The 21383-nt window shown below is 31.8% G+C and overlaps 1 protein-coding gene across 1 annotated transcript; it reads left to right on the plus strand.

Moving 5' to 3' along the window:
• Positions 1-12466: 12466 nt before the first annotated feature.
• LOC107878054 (solanidine UDP-glucose glucosyltransferase 1) lies at positions 12467-14463 on the plus strand. The gene has a single exon (XM_016724923.2). It carries the CDS (start codon positions 12676-12678, stop codon positions 14227-14229), a length of 1554 nt encoding a protein of 517 aa, XP_016580409.1. The 5' UTR covers positions 12467-12675; the 3' UTR covers positions 14230-14463.
• Positions 14464-21383: the final 6920 nt, after the last annotated feature.

Raw genomic sequence — 21383 nt, forward strand, 5'->3', positions numbered from 1 at the left:
ATTTATTTTGTTGCATAATGTAGTAGATATAAACTCACGAGATTAAAAAACTCTTTTGATTACTCAAACACTTGTCCAAAATTGCCATAGAGGAATAAACTAGACCTCTTGATACATTACACAAGAGTCTTGAGTATGATTTCGAAATTACACCAATCTATATTACTTGGATGACCACATACATTTGTTAGTTGCTAAAAGTTTATAATAGAAAATATTGTAGTTCGGGACTATTGAGACATAGAGATTCATGAATCGAGATCCTGATGCATATAGATATAAATGGTATATGAGAGTAATTGTAATGATTCAATTTACGAGTCATGATGGCACCTACTTTATTCCGCCAGTTGGTAGCCAAATCACAGCCCGAAGTTCTAAGAAATGGGATAATTTGTTGTAAAATAGCACAAATATTGGGAAATTGCTAGTGAAAGGCTCGCAAGCAATAAACCAATAATAATAGTAATAAAATAGAACATAAAAGAAGAGAAATAACAATCCCATGACCTAGTAATGTCAGTACAAAGCCTCTAATCCAAAAGAATACAAAGTATGAGCATGTCAATATTCATCAGTCTTGGAATATAGAAAGACCAAGAATAAATAGAAGAAGGGGGAAAGGGAAACTCTAGCTCTAAGAGCTCACCCAATCTCCGTACTCAAATCAGCACGATTGCAGCATCAATGGCGGCAACTAGTACTCGAATCTGCACCAAAAAGGCACAGAAGTGTAGTATGAGTACCAAAGTCATAGGTACTCAGTAGGCATTATCGACCGACTGAGCTAAATCATAATATAAGTATAATAAAAATTCAAGATAAATAAGCTAAGTCAAGGTAAAAGGTCAAACCCTGAATAAAGCTCCAAAAACTGTAAATAAATAGCCAGAACAAATATAAAGAAAAGAAAGCATAACTAACACTACAAAACTGACCCTCATAAGCTAGTAAGTGCAGAAAAGTAAATAACCCAATGTGGGCCCCCATAAACTTGGAGGGTGCAATAAAAAAACTAAGTAACCGAAATTACATCAATTAACCATATCTCAAACCATCATGAATCCATTCACATCATAACACACCATAAATAACCTCTCAATGTCATACTCGAACTGAGACTCAATATCATCATCATTATTTGCTGGACTCAAACCAAAACTCATATCATCAATTGCCGAACTTAAACCAAAACTAGGATTGATCCCTCAATACCAACCTAGAATAAGTATCACGAATCTAGACTCTTTGATCTCTATAAAAAGAATTTAGATAAAGTAACACGTCTAGAGGTCTACAAAGAGCTAATGAGAGTCTTGGACTAAGGTGGTTCGGAGGGGCCCATTTCTAATCTCTAAAATTCATTCTAAAGAATTTTTTACCCCGGACTAGGATAAGGTAACTAAATGTACTACTAGATATTAAATAAGACACTTTTATTCCTAAGAAACCAATTCTACCTATAGCATGAGTAATTAAGTCAATTACGCCTAATTTACGATTTCTTCCTTAAAGGCTACAAAGTCTAAACAATACTAGTTATACCTACAAGACCTAATTCTCAAATCATATCTAGCAAATTATCATAAATATACTATAAATTATCCTAATATATGAGAGAGGTAAACCTAGCCTACCTAAACATCAAAAAAAGCTCGGTGAAACCCGCTAAATAATTTATTTCCTTTTCTAAAAGCTTTCGCACAATGTCATGATACCAAACTGATAATATACCCATAATATAAGAATAATGTTACCCATATTGTGTTTTTATGATTCGAGTCCAAAATCAGGTAAAAATCCCATATGGGACTCCCTTGCTGAATTGCACTTTCAAAACTGTCAATACGTCCCTTTATGCTCAAGGTGTATTTCCCATCAAGAATTGGTAGATTTCGAGCTCAAATGGTGCTAAATTCAACCCACCATTAATCTCAGGATTTTAAGAGATAGTATAGAAATTCACCATGAAATTAATAAAAACCTACCAAGGACTTGAAGAAGAAACGAGTAATTTAAGCTTACTAACTTCCCAAATCACCTATTTATGTATCTCCCAAGATTCCACCCTTTCTAGGGTTTTCCACTTTGAACTTGAATGAAAATAGGAGAAAATTGGGATAATTGGGGCATTTAATGGCTCCCACGTACTGCTAAAGTAAGCACCAGGACGCTTTAGTAGTCAATGCTAAATTGCCCAGGTGTCGCTAAAATAGTGCCCGCCTATGCCTGGCATGCCACTTAAATGGTTAAGTTAGCGTTAAAATGGCATAAGCTTTAGTGATCAACTTCCAATAAAGTGGTTCACTGGGGATGCCTGACCACTTAAGCGGGCTCCACTTAAGTGCCCAAAGAGCTGCTTTAGCAGATGCACTGGCTGAGTGCACTAGTTGGAGATTTGGAATTTTTTCCAAGTCTCTGTCAACCTATTGGGATTCATTCAGAATTCCATGTACAAAAACAAATTATTCTACCCTATCAATTATGATATTCCAGACTTATTGGCTTAGTCAAAATTTCCATCCAAATTTGTTTGAACAAAAAAAGTAGGTCCCACATGAAGTTTCATTTTTCTTGATTTCTGCTCAATAGCCAAAAATGAGTCCAGAAACCTTGGGAACCAAACCAAAGGTCCTCCTAGCCTAAAATTAATGTTTTGGAGTTGTTAGAACTATCAAAATTTAGATACGAGGTCTTTTTACTGTAGTTATTTCCCAATAGCCAATTCGAGCTAGTGAAGACTTTAAAATAGAAAATTGGCTCTAAAAATCAAAAGAACTGCTCGATAACCAAACTGTCAGCTTCAACAAGTCATTTGACAGTTATAGGAAAGCTCTAAATGGTTAACTGGCTGGAGATACAGAAAATAAAGAGGTTCATTATAATATCTACTACTACATAAACTTTCATTCATGAATGTAAAAGGTTAGGATGTACTTAAAGGCTCAAACAGGTGAAGATATTGGGCTCGTATCTCTCTTTCAATATCTCAAGTAGCCTCCTTTACTGTGCGGTGTCTTTACTAAACCTTAAATACTGAAATCTCTCTAGAGAACAACTATTTGACATCTCTTGCTAATATGAACTCAAGCTCCTCTATAAAGGTCAACCGCTCATCCAACCAATCCACCGAAGCACGAGACTCATCGGGAATGTACTGTCGTAACATAAAAATATAGAAAATCAAATGAACAATAGAAAAATCTGAGGGTAAGGATAACTCATTATACACCTCACTAACTGTGTGAAGGATCTCAAGAGGTCCAACATATCTGGGGTTGAGCTTGTATTTCCTCTCGGACCTCATTACACCCTTCATGGGAGATAGATGGAGGATTGCCAGTTCTCTAACTCCAATCTCAAGGCACAATGTCTATAATTTGCATAAGTCTTCTGCCTACTCTGAGCTACTCTCAACCTATCCTGAATCACCTGGACCCTATCCAATAACTCTTGAAGCAAGTATGTACAAAGTGTATAATCTCTGAGGTCTTGAACTAACCGATAGGAGAACAATAATGCCTACCATATAAATACTAAAATTGTGCCATCACAATACTCGAATGGTAGTTGTTATTATATATGAACTCCTCCGAATCTAAGTGTTACTCCTACTAACCTCAAAAATCATAACATAGGCTTAGAACATATCCTCAAGAATCTGAATTATCCATTCCAACTGCCCATCAGTATAAGAGTGAAAGGTTATGCTATGATCTACCTGAGTACCTATCTCCTCTTGCAAGCAAAATCTGGTAGAGAACACTAAGCCCTGGTCTGAAATGATAAAATATAGGTATTCCATACAAGTGGACTATCTCATGAACATTGATACGGGCTAACCTCTCAGCACTGAAAGATATTTAACTAGGAATGAAATATGTCGATTTGGTCAACTGATCCATAATCACCCAAATACCATCAAAACCACTAGAACTGTGAGGAAAACTACTAACAAAATCCATGGTAATTTGATCCCATTCCACTCAGGAATAGGCAATCTCTGAATCAAGACTCTAGGTCTCTGATGTTCGGCCTTCACCTTATGACAACATAGGAAACAAGCTATAAATTCTACCATATATTTCTTCAAAATGTTCCATCAATAATGTTGCCTCAAATCTCAATACATCTTAGCTATACTAGGGTGAATGGAATACCTGGAGTTGTTGCCTCAAATCTCTATACATCTTAGCTATACAAAGGTGAATAGAATATCTGGAGTTATGAGCCTTACATAAAATTGATTGAATTAAGTCTCTAACTCTTGGAACATAAATACATCCATCAAACCTCAAAATACCCTTAGAATCTATGGTATACCTTTTGGAGTCATCACTCAACACCTGATCACGGATAATACTAAGCATCATACCCTCAAACTGGCGACTCCAAATCTACTCAAATAAGGTAGACATTGCCTTAATACTAGCAAGAATCCTCTTGGGATCATAAATGTCTAGTCGCACCATCAAGTTGGATAAGGATTGGATGTCCCACGCCAACGGCCTTTGAGAAATTGAGATAGAAGCCAAACTACCTATACTCATCACATTTTGGCTCAAGGCATCTGATATTATGCTCACCTTTCCTGGATGATATAAAATAGAGATATCATAATCTGTAAGTATCTCCATCCATCCATGCTGCCTAGAATTAAGATCTCTCTAGGTCATAAGATAATGAAAACTATGACAATTTATGTAGATCTCAAAATTTAAGCCATAAAGATAATGCCTCCAAATCTTAAGTGCAAAAACTATTGCCGCCAACTTTAAATCATGAGTGAGGTAGTTGTGTTGGGGAACCTTCAGCTACCTCGATGCATAAGCAATAACTCAACCCTACTGCATCAACATACATCCTAAACCAAACCTGGAAGCATCATAATATATGGTGACTCCCTCACCCTCAATAATAAGATCTATTATAGAAGCTGATGTGAGAAAATTCTTAAGCTTCCAAAAGCTCTACTCACACTCCTCAGACCACTAGAAAGGAACCTCATTTTGGGTCAATCTGGTTATCGACGCTGTAATAGTAGCAAAACCCTCAATGACCCACCTAGTAATCAACCAACCCAATAAAGCTACAAACCTTAAAAGGAGATTTAGGCTTGGCCTAATCACGAACAACCTCAATATTTGTTGGATTAACCATAATCCCATCCTTAGACACCATATGTCCTAGGAATGTCACTGACTTAAGCTAGAACTCACACTTAGAGAATATGGTAAAATCCTATGATCTCTTAAAGCTTGGAGAACAATCTCAAATATTTCACATGTTCCTCTCTACTACTCTAATAAATAAGGATATCGTTGATGAACACAATCACAAAAGGAATCCAAATAAGGCGTGAATGTGTTGTTCATCAAATCAATAAACATGGTTGGGGCATTAGTCAATCCAAAAGACATCACCAAAACTCATAATGACCTTAACGAGTGCTAAAGGTTGTCTTTGGGATGTCCTCAACCTGAATCAACAACTGATGATAATTGAACCTTAAGTCAATCTTATAGAACACTGTCGCTCCCTAAAGTTGGTCAAATAAATTATCAATGTGAGACATTAGATACCTATTCTTTATTGTTACATTATTAAGCTGCCTGTAGTCAATACACATATGCAAGGAACAATCCTTCTTCTTCATGAACAAGATAGGAGAACCCTAATGAGACACACTCGGTCTAATTAGGCTCTTATCTAAAAGAACCTAAAGTTGAGAATTCAGCTCCTTAAGCTCGGTAGGAGCCATATAGTTAGGTGTCATAGAAATAAGCTGGGTTCCTAGCTAAAAATTAGTAACAAACTCAATATCATGCTTAGGAGGAAGACCAAGTAGATCAAAAGAAAATACATTAGAAAAATCGTAGACTATATAAACAGAGTCAAGTGAGGGACTTTCCACACTAACATCACAAATATAAGAGAGAAAAGACTCACAACCTCTCAAAATAAGTCTCCTAGATCGCACGTAAGAAATAATCATCGTCACCTCACAGCTAATAGATCTCTGCTACACAATTGGAGGTATGTCAGGCATGGCTAAGGTAATGGTCTTGAAAAAACAATCTAAGACTACATGATAGGGGGATAACCAGTCCACACCTAGTATCACATCAAAATCTAACATATCTAACACAATAAGATTAGACTGAGTATCAAACTCTCGAACAGTCATAACACTTAATCTATAAACTCGATCCACTACTAAAAAATCACCCACAAAAGTAGATACACATAATAACACAAATAAAATCCCAAAATAACTCTAACCACAGGGCATAATAAGCAAATACACAAGAATATGTGGAGCCCAAATCAAATAAAGAAAAATTTGGTCGATGGCACACTAAAATTATACATATAATAATAATATTTGAAGACTCTACCTTAGGTCTAGCGGGTATAGAACACAATTGACCACGCCCGCTACTTGGATAGGCTCTTGACTGAATTATTATCCTACCTACTTGAGGACCTTTATAAGTACTTTGGGGACCATCCCGACAACCATGCATACAATCTTTAGTTAGGGGCAAAACTGCCCTAACCGATGGAACACTTTGATCTGTAGGAACCACTACTCCATGACTGGTCACTCTCTTGAGAAATGGCCAAAATCCTAACAACCATAACATGCCCCACGATCTATAATAAAGCCAGAATATCTAGCTGACCCAGGATAGCCACCACAGCTAAAATAACCAAAGATGAACCCCTTAGATATTGGCCACTACTTTGGCCAGGATAGTCACTGTAACTAGACTAGCCTCCATCAATAATCTAAAGTGAGTCATGAATGGTCCTACTAGAGTAACTCTGTTGTTTATAAGGCTAATATGGAGGGTATTTACCCTAAGAACCACCATAATCGTATGCCACTACAACTCCCACTAAAACTATGCTGATATCACGGCCTCTTATCAATGCCTCCTTAGGCCTCATAATGTATCTCCTCCATGACCTTTGTGTGATAAAAACCCTCAGTAAAATATGTACCAGTATCAACCAAACTCTTATTAGTCATACGAAGAGAAGTCTCAATCCCCAAACAAAATATTAAACCTGCTCATGGTAGATCGGCAAAATAGATGTAGCATGCCTAGCCAACTCATGATACTAAACCTCATAATCTACAATAGTCATAGAGCCTTACTCCAATCTTGAGAATTGATCCCTCAAATAATTTCTAAGACTGCAAGGCATATACTTCTCTAAGAAGACCTCAAAGAACTGAGTCCATGTCAAAGGGGGAGATCTAGTTGGTCGAATCAAGATAACCTCTCCACCTGTGTCAAGTTGTCAAATCCAATTGAAAGTTAGTGTAATCCACATCACGAGTCTCAACTAGGCCCAAATTACGAAGCTAACCTTACAAGCAACTAAGAACTCATAAGCATCCTCGTCTGGTGCACTAGAAAACCTAGGCATAGCCAGTCTCAAGAATTTACCTAGCATCTTCTCCTCGATAGACATAGAAAGTTAGGAAACTTTTGGCTAAGCAACCAACGATGTAGAAGGGACCTTAACTATGGAGCTGCAGCTACAAGCTCCATTCCCGCCTCGGTACTACTCTAATCTGCAGAGTGTACAACACTAACTAATCCTAAGAGCTTAACCAATGCATCCTAGAGTAGCAAAGAAGAATTAAAGCCTGATAGAGCCTAGGCTGGTCCCTAGCCTATCACTAGATAGGGTGAAGGAATATCTAGCTCGAGAGTAGGAATAAGGTCTGGTGAAGGCCCCCTATCATGGTTTTTGGCTAGGACTATATTTCTCGATTGTCCTTGACCTTTCAGTTGTCTATGAACTACGATAGGATCCCTAGTCACAGACTCAGGGTCCTTATCTCGTGTAATAGTAGCACACATCCTAGCCATCTGCGAAAGAGTGAAACCAAAGAGATCATTCGAAATAAACTTAAACTATTAGCATGAAATGAGTGAAATAAGTGAAGGTTTACAAAAAATGTCCTATAGCCTCCCAAAGATAAGAAACTGACGTCATTATTCTGATCCGCGGGACTCTACTAGACATTTGTTCTTATACCAACAATATCAATTAAGCTGGCTCTGATACCAATTTAAACGACCCAATTTATAAATCTTGATGGTACCTACTTTATCCTGCCAGTAGGTAAGTCAAACCATAGTCCAAAGCTATAAGTAATGGGATAATTTGGTAAAAATAGCATAAATGCCAAAAAGTTGCAAGTGAAAGGCTTGCAAGCAATAAACCAATATTAATAGTAAAATGATGAAAGATAAAATAAGTGAAATAAATAATCCTATGACCCAACAATATCGGTACAGAGCCTCTAATCCAAAAGAATGCAAAGTACGATCAAGTTAGTGTACATTAGTCTCAAAATATAGAAAGACTAAACATAAATAGAAGAAAGAGAAAAGGGCAACTTCAGCTCCGAGAGCTCATATTATCCCCAAACTCAAATGAGCATGATCTCAGCATCAATGACGATAAGTATTTGAATCTACACCAAAAAAGTACAAAAGTGTAGTATAAGTATCAAAGTCGCGGGTACTCAATAGGTGTTATCGAACAACTGAGATAAATCATAATAAAAGTACAATAGAAATACAAGATAAATAAGCTAAATCATGGTAAAAAAAACCATGAATAAAGCTCCAAATACTGTAAATAAATAATTGAAACAAGTATAATCTGAAAGAAAGCATAGCTAGCTCTGCAAAAATAGCTTCCAAAAGCCAGTAAGTGTGAAAAAGTAAATAACACAACGCGGGCCCCTATAAGCTCGAAGGGGGAAATCAAAGAAACTAAGTAACTGAAATTACATTAGTTAATCATATCTCAAGCCACAACCGTGAATCCAACCACACCATCATACTATAAATAACCTCTCAATGTTGGACACAAATTGAGAACCAGATCATCTTCATTATTTGCCAGACTCAAATCAAAACTCACATCATCAATTATCGGACTCAAACCAAAATTTAAAATCATAAATTGTCGAACTTGAACTGGAACTAGCATCAACTCCCTAGTACCAACCTTGCATAACTATCATGAATCTAGCCTTCTCGATCTCTATAATAAGAATTTCAATAAAGTAACACATCTAAAGGTCAACAAGAAGCTAATGAGAGTCTTGGCCTAAGATGGGCCGGAGGGGCCCACTTCTACTCCCCAAAATTCGTGCTAAGGTAATTTTTACCTCAAACTAGGCTAAGGTATCTAAATTTACTACTATACATTAAATAAGCCTTTTTTTAGTCCTAAGATAGTAATTCTACCTATAGCATGATTAACTAAGTCAACTACATCTTATTTATGGTTTGTTAATAGGTAACATAGCCCAAATAATATAAATTATACCTCAAAGACCTAATTTTAACCCATATCTAGGAAATTATCATAAATATACTATAAATTAGCTCAATATATGAGAGAGGTAAACATAGCCTACCTAGACGCCGAAGAAAGCTCGGTAAAATTTTTTTAAAAATAATTTCCTTTTTCAAGAAGCCTCAACACGATGCCACACTATCAAAATAACTATCTATTAATCAATACGAGAACAATCATATCTGTATTGTACTTTTATGCTTCAGGTCTAAAATTATGTAAATATCCTATATGGGGTCCCCTTTTGGAATCACACATTTGAAATTGTCAATGCCTTTCTTTATGCTCAAGGGGCATTTACCCTCAAGAAGGTAAATTTCGAGCTCAAATGGTGCTAAATTCAACCTACCACTAATCTAAGAATTTTGAGAGATAATAGAAAAATTTACTATGAAATTATAAAAACTTATCAAGAATTCAGATAAGAAACGAGTAATTTTAGCTTACGAACACCCCAAAATCACCTATTAATGTATCTTTCAAATTTTCACACTTTCTAGGATTATTCACTCTTGAACTTGTGTGATAATGGGAGAAAATCGGGCTAATTCGGGTATATAATGGCTCCAGAAGCAGCTAAAGCAGGCATTAGGCCGTTTAAACGGTCAACTAAAGCACCCAGATATCTATAAAGAGGTGCCCTACTTTGCTAGGCATGCCTCTTAAGCGGACAAGATGGTGCTAAAGCAGCATGCATTTTAATGGTCAGCTTGCTGCTAAGGTGGATAGCTAAGGTTGCCTGGCTGCTAAAGCACTTGGGAGGTCGCTTAAAGGGCTGCTTTAGCGGATGCACCGACTGAAGACTTGGAATTTTTCAAGTCTCTGTCGATCCTTCAGGATTCGTTTTCATATACGTAAATGAATTATGCTACCTTATTAATTTAAATATTTCAGACTTAATGGTGCAGTCAAAATTTCCATCTGAGGTCGTTTTGATGAAAAGTGAGTCCTACACCCAAGTGTCATTTTTCTTAATTTTTGGTCAATAGCTCGAAATGAGTCTAGAAGCCTTGGACCTGAATCAAAGGTCCTTCTAGCCTAAAATCAATGTTCAAGAGCTGTTGGAATTATCAGAATTGGCATACGGATTATTTGACTTAAGTTTTTATTTAGTAGCCAATTCAAATCATCATGATTTCAAAGTAGAAAATTGGATCTAAATTAAACGAACTACCCAATAATCAAATTATCGGGTCCAGCAAGTCATAAATGACTTGGAAAATCTATAAAAAAAACTCTAAATGAGGAAAATGCAGAAAATGGCCCAAAGGGTCATTATAATAAGAATTTCTAGAAATATTTAGAACAGTTCGTTTTGGAACAAAGGACTTATTTACAAGTAGTTTCAACCGATTACTTATTAATCAATATTTGATTGGTCCATTTAAGGTCATCAACAAAAAGATTTGTCTAAACCACTTCATTTCATTCTGTCCTAGTTGTTTTATTGTTGTCGAACTTTTTCTTTTTCTATGTAAATTTTGTAAATATCCCCATTCACACATCTGAGATCTATAACACTAATCTTTTAAAAAAACTTGAGGAAGAGGGAAAACATGATGTCCCAATCAACTTTATTTTTACCCATTATTTTTCACGTCTTTTAGGTTCCGCGCTCTCCTATGAGCCCGAGAAATTCCTTTCATTAGTCTATAAATAAAACGGGTTATTCACCTCCTCGGTGCTAAAGTTCAAATTTTGATAGTCAAAAATTTTTATTTTGATCGTGTATTTGAACATACAATTCATAAAGTTTATGAAAAGCTTACATTAGAAATTATATAAAACAAATACTACAAATCACAAATTTTATTAATTAAAAATATTTAAATACTGAAAATGAAGGAGTAGGAATGTATTACTTCTAGAATTTCACATTGCAACATCCGTCAAACCCGTCAGACTTAGTTTTAGGTAAAATGATTTTCTGGACTCCTATACTTATCCGATTTTGAAATATGAACTCTTCTACTTAACCTCTTACCTACTGAACCTCTCAAATCATCAAAGCACAACATTTTAAACTCTTTTCTCATCTGAAGAATGTGTCTGTAAAATAAACAAATACATATAGAATTTCACGTCATTTTTAAATAAAACATAAGAAACCAACTTTTATTAACAATCAAATATCTATCCTCCCCCTTCCCCGCCCCCTCTCTTCTTCTTTTTGAATGAATACGCCCTATTCATTCCTTCTTCCATTTTTCTTCTTTATTTCTTCCTCTTTCTTCATCAAAATCCTCCACTCTTCTTCTTCTTCTTCTTCTTCTTCAGATCCGTTTCTTCCTCCTCATTTCTCTTATTTAAATCCTTTCTCTACCACTATTTTTTTTCTTCTTCTTCTTTAATCTTTTTATAAATCAGATTGCGAGTAGAAGTATGAGAATTGAATTTAATTGTATATTCCAAAGATTTGCATTTATATTTTTAGAGATTAAAATTTGAGATTTTTGTACATGAATATAAGTTGATTTAATTGGAGTTATTTTTTTGTTTTTGTAATTTCATTCTTTGATTTGATGATTGGTACTCCCTCCATTTCAAAAAGAGTGGTCTACTTTGACTTGGAACAAAGTTTGAGAAAATAAAGAAGATTTTTGAATTTTGTGGCCTTAGATTAAAGTTGTGTCAAATGTACCAAAATGTTCTTTAATCTTGTGGTTCTAAACATGTCATGTGGAAAGTTGAAATTAAAGTATTGCAAAAAAAGAAAGGGGTCATTCTTTTTTAAATAGACTAAATATGAAAGTAGATCATTCTTTTTTAAACAGAGAAACTATTTAGTAAAGATTTCTACTTATTTTTCTTAATTATTAATTAATCCTTGAAGGTGGTTAACTAGAGAAAAACAAAGCACACGGATTGGGGGTAAAGAAATATAAGTGAGGTGAGGAAAAGAAGAAAAAAAAATAAAGAAAGAAAATAGGGAACAATGAAAGTGGGTGGGTGGGGTGGGGTAAAAAGATTTTTATTTCATTTTAATTTTAATTTAATTAATTATTTAAAATTATTTTTGATAAAAAATTTCATGTGTACTCATAAAAAACTCATGAAATCATGCATTTTCTCCGGCTCAACCACTAAGTTATCACATAAACTTGATCAATGATTAAACGAATTTAAAATGATGTGTTTCAACAGGTTGAGGGGTCAAATTGATCAGAGGTTATGTAAAAGGGTGTATAATACAGACTCAAATAAATATAAAAATCTAAAAAACCATTTCGCCCTTTTTTTATCGGTCTATAAGTAGAACACGATGTTGCAGGTCAATAAATGACGTCTATAATAAACAACTTTTCTTTCTACTATAGTTCACCTATAAGTACTCCTCCTGTGGGTAGTAAGATAACAATGGCAATATCCAAGGAAAACGGCGAACTCCTCCATGTGCTTTTCCTTCCCTACTTGTCCGCTGGTCATTTTATTCCCACGGTCAACGCTGCAAGGCTCTTCGCCTCCTGCGGTGTCAAAGCGACCATCCTCACTACCCCACATAATGCCTTACTTTTCCAATCTACCATTGATGACGACGTCCGAATTTCCGGCTATAACATCTCTATCGTAACTATTAAGTTCCCCGCCGATGAAGTTGGCTTGCCTGAAGGAATTGAGAGCTTCAATACTGCCACTTCACCTGAAATGTGCCACAAAATATTTCACTCTCTTTTTCTTTTACAGAAGCCAATGGAAGAAAAAATTCGTGAAATCCGTCCTGGTTGCATATTTTCCGACATGTACTACCCTTGGACCGTCGATCTTGCTAATGAGCTGAAAATCCCTCGTATCTTGTACAACTTGTCTGCCTACATGTGCTACAGCATTATGCACAACCTTAAACTTTACAGACCTCACCAGCAGCTCAAGCTGGAGGAATCCCAAAGTTTCGTGGTTCCTGGTTTACCTGATAAGATAGAGTTCAAAGTATCCCAACTTACAGAAGATCTGAGAAACACTCCCGATGGCAAAAAGAGTGTTTTTGAGGAAATTCTCGACCAAGTACGAGATTCCGAGGACCGAAGCTATGGCATCGTTCATGACACCTATTACGAGCTAGAACCTGCGTATGTTGACTACTATCAGAAATTAAGGAAACCCAAATGTTATCATTTCGGTCCCATCTCCCACTTTGCATCCAAACTCCGAAGTAAGGAACTAATTGCTGACCATAACAGCAACTTCGTTGTAGAGTGGTTGAATCACCAGAAACCTAAATCAGTTCTGTATGTCTCTTTCGGGAGCATGGCTAGATTTCCAGACAACCAACTCCGTGAAATCGCCCTCGCTCTCGATGCGTCAAGAGTCCCTTTCATTTTTGTATTGAGGCCAAAACAAGAAACCTCGTGGTTGCCAGATGGTTTCGAGGAACGGGTGGTCAATACCAAAATCGGTTTGTTGATTAAAGGATGGGTCCCCCAGCTCACCATCCTGGAACATTCAGCCACCGGTGGATTCATGACTCACTGTGGTACGAATTCGGTTCTTGAAGCCATCACTTCTGGCGTGCCAATGGCAACATGGCCTCTTTATGCCGATCAATTCTACAACGAGAAAGTAGTGGAGGTTTCGGGATTGGGAGTCAAAGTTGGGATAGAAGTATGGAATAGTGGTCTCGAGATCACCGGTCCTGTAATAGGAAGCGCACAGATTAGAGAAGCAATTGAGAAACTAATGAGTTATTCTGAGGATATTAGGATTATGAGGGACAAAGCAACGGCTATGAGCAAAATGGCTAAGGATGCAATAAGTGAAGGTGGATCTTCATGGAACAATCTCACCGAACTAATTGAAGATATCAAAAATTTTACCTTTTCATCTACCATGGCTTAATAATTTATTCTTTTTCTTAATTAAGCCACATTAATTATTGAAACACTAAATTTTTGAGATCGCCAACTGGACGCCGTGAAATTTCATAGCGGTTCAAAGGTAAAACCTCTTAATAAGCCCAAGTATTGTACTTCGTGTTTTTGATTTTTTTCACTTTGCAATTACAACTAAGTTGAAGGGATATCCATCCGATGTCTTTAACTTGATCAAGTGAACCCCATTTTCCATTTCAAATTCTTCGTCATCATTGATGTATTAATTAAAATATACAAATGAAAGTATTTGATTTTTGCGGGTCGTGGGACGCTATGTGAATTTGAAATATTGAGATTAATTGATAATGTCAATTCAAATAAAGGGGGAATGGTTACATAATTGTTACCGCCCAAATCCCCTAAATATATTTGTCATTCTTCTGACAAGAAGCATAAGAAAACTATCGGGTCAGAAAACAGAAAATCACATTAACAACAACACCAACAAAAGAACATTTAGTTTTTAATTTAAACTTTATTTTCTAGTGATTCGAATATTGATTTGGGGCAATTCTTTTAGTAGAAAATCAACGATTTTCGCTGCGTTTTCAAGGTATACTATTTGTATCATTTTTTGCTATGAATTTATCAACAATGACATTAGAGACGGGTTGAATTGTCCTATATTTACATGTTATTTCTCGAGTACAGTGTGTAAAATTGTTGAAAAGATTGTATATTAACATACCTGATAGAAAGAATTCATATATGGATGAAAATAGAGATTTTGGATCCGATGTGATTCAGTCGTGCAACCTTCTGATCTAGAATCATAGGCGCTACCATTGCGCTACGGATCCGATTATCAATCCATTTATTTTTTTATTTCTTCATTCAATTTCCATGGAAGAGTAGAAAGAAGAAATTGTTAGGTTGAATTATTCTTGAGATGTCTAAAGCACTAATACCGCTAATTTGTTTTTTTTTCTCTCTAACATCTTAAAACTCTTACTATTTTCATCTTTTTTACCACAAAATTTTCGTCCAAATTTGATCACAATAGAAAATATACATGTTCACACTATAAACTAATTTCATTTTGAATATTTTAACCTTTTTATCTTAAAAGTTGAATATATTTTTTTATCCTATTTCCAATACATTAATTATGTTAATGACCTTAATTATGCTATTTGTATCATTTTTTGCTATGAATTTATCAACAATGACATTAGAGACGGGTTGAATTGTCCTATATTTACATGTTATTTCTCGAGTACAGTGTGTAAAAATGTTGAAAAGATTGTATATTAACATACCTGATAGAAAGAATTCATATATGGATGAAAATAGAGATTTTGGATCCGATGTGATTCAGTCGTGCAACCTTCTGATCTAGAATCATAGGCGCTACCATTGCGCTACGGATCCGATTATAAATCCATTTATTTTTTTATTTCTTCATTCAATTTCCATGGAAGAGTAGAAAGAAGAAATTGTTAGGTTGAATTATTCTTGAGATGTCTAAAGCACTAATACCGCTAATTTATTTTTTTTTTCTCTCTAACATCTTAAGACTCTTACTATTTTCATCTTTTTTACCACAAAATTTTCGTCCAAATTTGATCACAATAGAAAATATACATGTTCACACTATAAACTAATTTCATTTTGAATATTTTAACCTTTTTATCTTAAAAGTTGAATATATTTTTTTATCCTATTTCCAATACATTAATTATGTTAATGACCTTAATTATGATTAATTCAAATATGGAAAAATATTTATTTCATGATTTATATTCATCGTCAATTGGGCAAGTATGTCTTCAATAATCTTTTTTCTTAGGTAAATATATTTGTTTAAGTATTATTCATATTTAATATGCGTATTTCTGGAAAATATATTAGCTAGAAATCTCTAATTTTAATTAGTATAGTTTTACACTTTTTCAAGTTAAGAGAAAAATAATTAGGCAGAGATCTCAATATTTCAGTGTAATCTTAGTCAATGTTTATTCTTTCATAGTAAAAATTTTATTTGTGACAGTAAAAACCAACTAGTACTTTAATTCGCATTTTTTAAGTTGAACATAACACCCTTGACTCTAGCTACGACTGTTCAAAATTAAATCGAAACCAAGAATCTGTAACGATAATTTGATTATTGAATTAATGGTTCGACTTAACAGATTACCAGATATAAAGTGTGAAGAATTGTTGTTATCGTAATATTTTATAAATTATGCTTGAAAAATATTTAAATATATACATTAATTTTATTTAAGCATAATAATTTAAAAAATAATTAATTAGAGATCATTTTAGAAACAAGTATAAGTAATAATTCATGATTTATCAAATCGGCGTAATATAGAGCCAAACGACTTGTATGATTAACACATTGGTTCAATATATTTGAACTATATGCATGATTTCTACAAGTGTTGACGTTTACCAGATCTAAAGTGTGGTGAAATGTCGTTATTGCAATATCTTACAAATTATGCCTGAGAACTATTTAAATATAATACTTAAAAATAAATAATTAAAGGTCATTTTAGTAACAAATATAAGTAATGATTCACAATTTATCAAATCTACGTAAGATATGGGAGAAAGACTTGTATCATCAAAATTTATGTCTCACTCTCTTTGGTTCGACACATATGGACTATATGCATGATTTTTATAATATGTCGAGACTTACTAGGTCTAAAATGTGTTGAGTTGTCATTATTGAAATATTTCACAAATTATGTTTAAAATTATTCAAATATATAGGTTAATTTTAATTTAATATACTAACTAAAAATAATTAATTAGAAGTCATTTTTGTAATAAATATAAGAAATGATTCACAATTTATCAAATCAGCATAGCATAAAGGTGAAAGACAATCAACACTTATGTCTCACTCTTTTTGGTTCAACATATATGAACTATATGCATAATTTCTATAATGTATTGACATTTATCAGTTCTAAAGTGTGTTAAGTTGTCGTTATTGAAATGTTTCACAAATTATGTTTAAAAATTATTTAAATATATAATTTACGTTTATTTAAATGTAACAATTAAAAATAATTAATTGGTGGTTAATGTAGTATATATATATATATATATATTGATCCGCAATTTATCAAATTGGCGTTACATACATGCGAAAGACTTGTACTATGAAGTATGAACTATATGTCAACACTTATATCTCACTCTCTTTAGCTCGACACATATGAAGTATGAACTATATGATTTCTATAATATGTCAATATTTACAATGTCTAAAGTATTTGAGTTGTCGTTATTGAAATATTTCAAAAATTATGTGTAGAAATTATTTAAATATGTAATTTAATTTATTTAAATATAATAATTAAAAATAATTAATCAGAGATTAATTTGATGATATATATAAGTAACTATCCGCAATTTATCAATTGGCGTAACATAAAGGCTAAAGACTTATGCGATCGACACTTATGTCTCACTCTTTTTGATTTAACATATATGAGTAATTAATTCTTATTTTTATTTTTAATTTTTAAAAATAATTAAGGTAGGTGAAAATTGTGGGATTACATTGAGTATATTGTTGTAGATAAAAATTGAAAGAATTAAAAAATTAAATATTTAAACTAAAATTTATTTTGGTTAGAATTTATCGATGATCATCTAACATTGAGTTTGTCACACAAAAAATTACTTTCAATCCTTTTTTTTTGTTACGTAAAATCACATAATTTTAATAATTATACAAAACTATTTTGTTATTTTATCACATAAAAGTATTTCATCTTTAAAATTTGTCAAACACAATTTATTTTATTTATTTTTGCAAAATTTACTACAAAATGAGTATATCAGGATAGAAAAATAGTTAAATTATATATTTTTTAAAATATTATTGATAGTATGTTAAAAATAGAAAAACAAATGTGACAGCGTGCATTTCTAAAAGTCGTGTGTCACCCTAAGCAGCAAACCACTAATAGATATTTCGAATATTATCGTAAATGTAATTTATTTTGAAGCGATAACATACTTTTGATATAAAATATTAAATTTATGCAATATTTACTTTTTGATTAACTTTTTTAAAGTTGAATGATTGCTAAGTGACAAAAAAAATTAAATGTTGAATTTATGTGATAAATTTTAAAATTAAATGAATTTTATGTAAATAAAAACTTAAAATTATATGACATTTTAGAATTAAATGACTTTTATATGATAAAAGTTAATTTTTATGTAATAAATTTAAAATTAAATAACCAATGATGACTTTTTAAAAAAAATGATTTTAATAAACTATGATTTGTATATAATGAAATTAGTTTTAAAATTTAATTATTTAAAAAATAACAAGATAAGATAGAAGATTAAAGGGGAAGTAAAAAATTTTTTTAAAAAAGAAAAGATTAAAGGGGAAAAAAAAACAGTGGAGAGAAAGAGGAAAAGGTGGATGTGTTCCATATTCGAAGTCATGGCTCACTTACATGATTAATAACATAAATTTTTGATTTGAGTGTCTAGGAAATAGTAGTAAAAGAATAATTTTCAATGTGGGAATTGACTTTTAAGTTTAAAGAATAACAAAGAATTTAATTTTCTTTGATTAACAAAAAACTTTTGAAAGAAAAAGATGATTGCAATTTTTCATAATTATAGTTAAATTTAAACCATATTTTTGTGGTCATTGACCACTTCCCAATAAAAAAAATATTGAGGATTTAATGAAGAGGAAACAAGGTTACTACTATAATTTTGAGAAATGAAAGTTCTCAGAACTTTTTATTCATTTTCTTTAGGAAAATGAGGATAAAGTAATTGTCAAATTGGAAAGTGGAAACAGTGCACACTTTATGTTTCTTATCTTTCCTCCTTTTTTATTAAAAATAAATAAATAAGTTAGCCGTTGATTTCTTTTGGGGAAACGTGATGTGTTGAAATAGTATAGTGCAATCATACTGTTTGAAAGGAAAAAACTTTTTGGCCATAAAATTTTATCATAATTTGATCATAATAGTAATAAATGCTATTCACATTATAAACTAATTTATTTTAAGATATTTTTATCTTTTTCATCCTAAATTTAAATTTCTAACATTACTTTATTTATTATATCATTTTTCAATATATTAAAAACTATCCCAATACATGAAAATGAATAATTTATGTATTTAATTATAATTATCTAATTTTATTAATTGGCAATTACACAATTAAAAAATTATCAAATGTAGTAATGTGATATTAAGAAAATAAAAATTAATTAGTACAAATTTACTTATTAATTTTTAGTTACATTTCTTCTTTTTTACATTTGTAGTTGTTTAATTTTTGTTCAACTTTTAATTATGTAGTATAGTTTATACTTTGTACATATTTTTAAAAATTTAATTAAATTATTTTACTTATTTTTTATTTAGTTCGATTTTATGATTTTTAATGAATATGCAAATTGTTGTATGGAAATAGAGTTTTAACGGTGAATTTCCGAAATAGTCAGCTAAGTTTTAAAATTTTTCTCAATATCACTTATGTTTTATTTAGGATCACAATATCATTCAACTATCACTTTTTTCCTCAAAAAATAGTAAACACCTCAAAAGTCTTGTTCTCTCTTGGTTGACATGAATGTCACTAATTTTTTTTTTAAAAATACTAGACCTATTTAACTCATTAAACTCATTCAATTAAACTATAGTTCTTTTTTTCTTTGAAAGAGTATATTAGTTTATTAAAAAAAATTATACTTAGAAAAACTTTATTGGTACTAAAACTTGACATATATTTTTTCAAGGGTTATTTTTGTCACTGGCCACTCATAATTTTTTAATTTCCTACAAAAATTATTTTTATCTTTTTAGAGATAATAATATAACTCAACTTTCACTGTTATTCAAAAAAAAAAAAAAACAAGTATCATATATGTCTCTTTCTCTTCTAATTGTCGGACCATGTTATTAAATTAATTTTTTTTAATAAGAGACTTAATTAAATCATCAAACTTATTTAGTCAAAATTATATTCTTATTCTTTTCTTTAAAATATATTAATTTATTAAGAAAAAATTTTCATGCTTAGAAATCTTTTATCATTACTTAAACTTTCAATTTTTTTCAAGTTATTATTTTGGATTATTATAAATATTATTGGAGTCTCTTATAATAATTTCATTTTATTTTTGCTAAGAAAATAATATCACTCAGTTATTAATATTTTTTCAAAAAATACTAAGTACCTCGAAAGTTTCCTCCTCTTCTAATTAGCATGTCATGTTAGTAAACCATCATTTTAAAAAAAATAATAAACATATTAACTTCGCAAACTCATTTAACAAAAATAATAGTTTTATCTTTTTAAAAATATATATTATTTTACTAAGAAGAAATTCTCATACTTAGGTATTTATACTTTTTTTTCTAGAGTTAATTTCCTAGATAATCATTCTGGTTTTTATATATAAGTGCCTAAAAAGATTAGTTATTTCCTAAATAAAATAATATCACTAAATTACATAAGTTATCTAGAGATTTTAATTTGCATTTAAAATAATATGATAAAGATTAAGTATGGTAAAGAATTTCTAAACAGTAAAATTAAACTAATGCATTTTTTTTTTTAAAAAGGAATAAAACTACAATTTTGAGTAAATGAGTTTGATGAATTAAATGATTTATTATTTAAAAATGTGATTTTAATGACATGACATGTCAATTAAGAGAAATAATATTTTTGAGGTGTTTAGTATTTTTTTTAGGAAAAAAGTAATAGTTGAGTAATATTGTGGTCCTAAATGAAATATAAGTCATATTGAAAGAAATTCTCAAATTCACTCAGAATTTTAATAATAACATGTTTTGGCATGTTTAAAATTTTTTTATTTTATATTTGTATATAGATAGATATACTAACAAAATACGTTGTGGTTAAATATAAAAAATTATTTTGCTAAATAATTTAACCACAATATTTTTTTGTCGTAACATTTGTAACAATAAATGTGGCTGAAATTTATATACACATTTTATATGGTCCATGACTAAGAATTTATACTTATTGCTATGAAATCTATTATGTTGTAGACTATAGTTATAAAGAAAATTTTATATATATATATATATATCTATATATCTATATATATATATATATATATATATATATATATATATA

The sequence above is a fragment of the Capsicum annuum genome, chromosome 7 (genome assembly GCF_002878395.1).
Source record: "Capsicum annuum cultivar UCD-10X-F1 chromosome 7, UCD10Xv1.1, whole genome shotgun sequence".
NCBI classification, from domain to species: domain Eukaryota; kingdom Viridiplantae; phylum Streptophyta; class Magnoliopsida; order Solanales; family Solanaceae; genus Capsicum; species Capsicum annuum.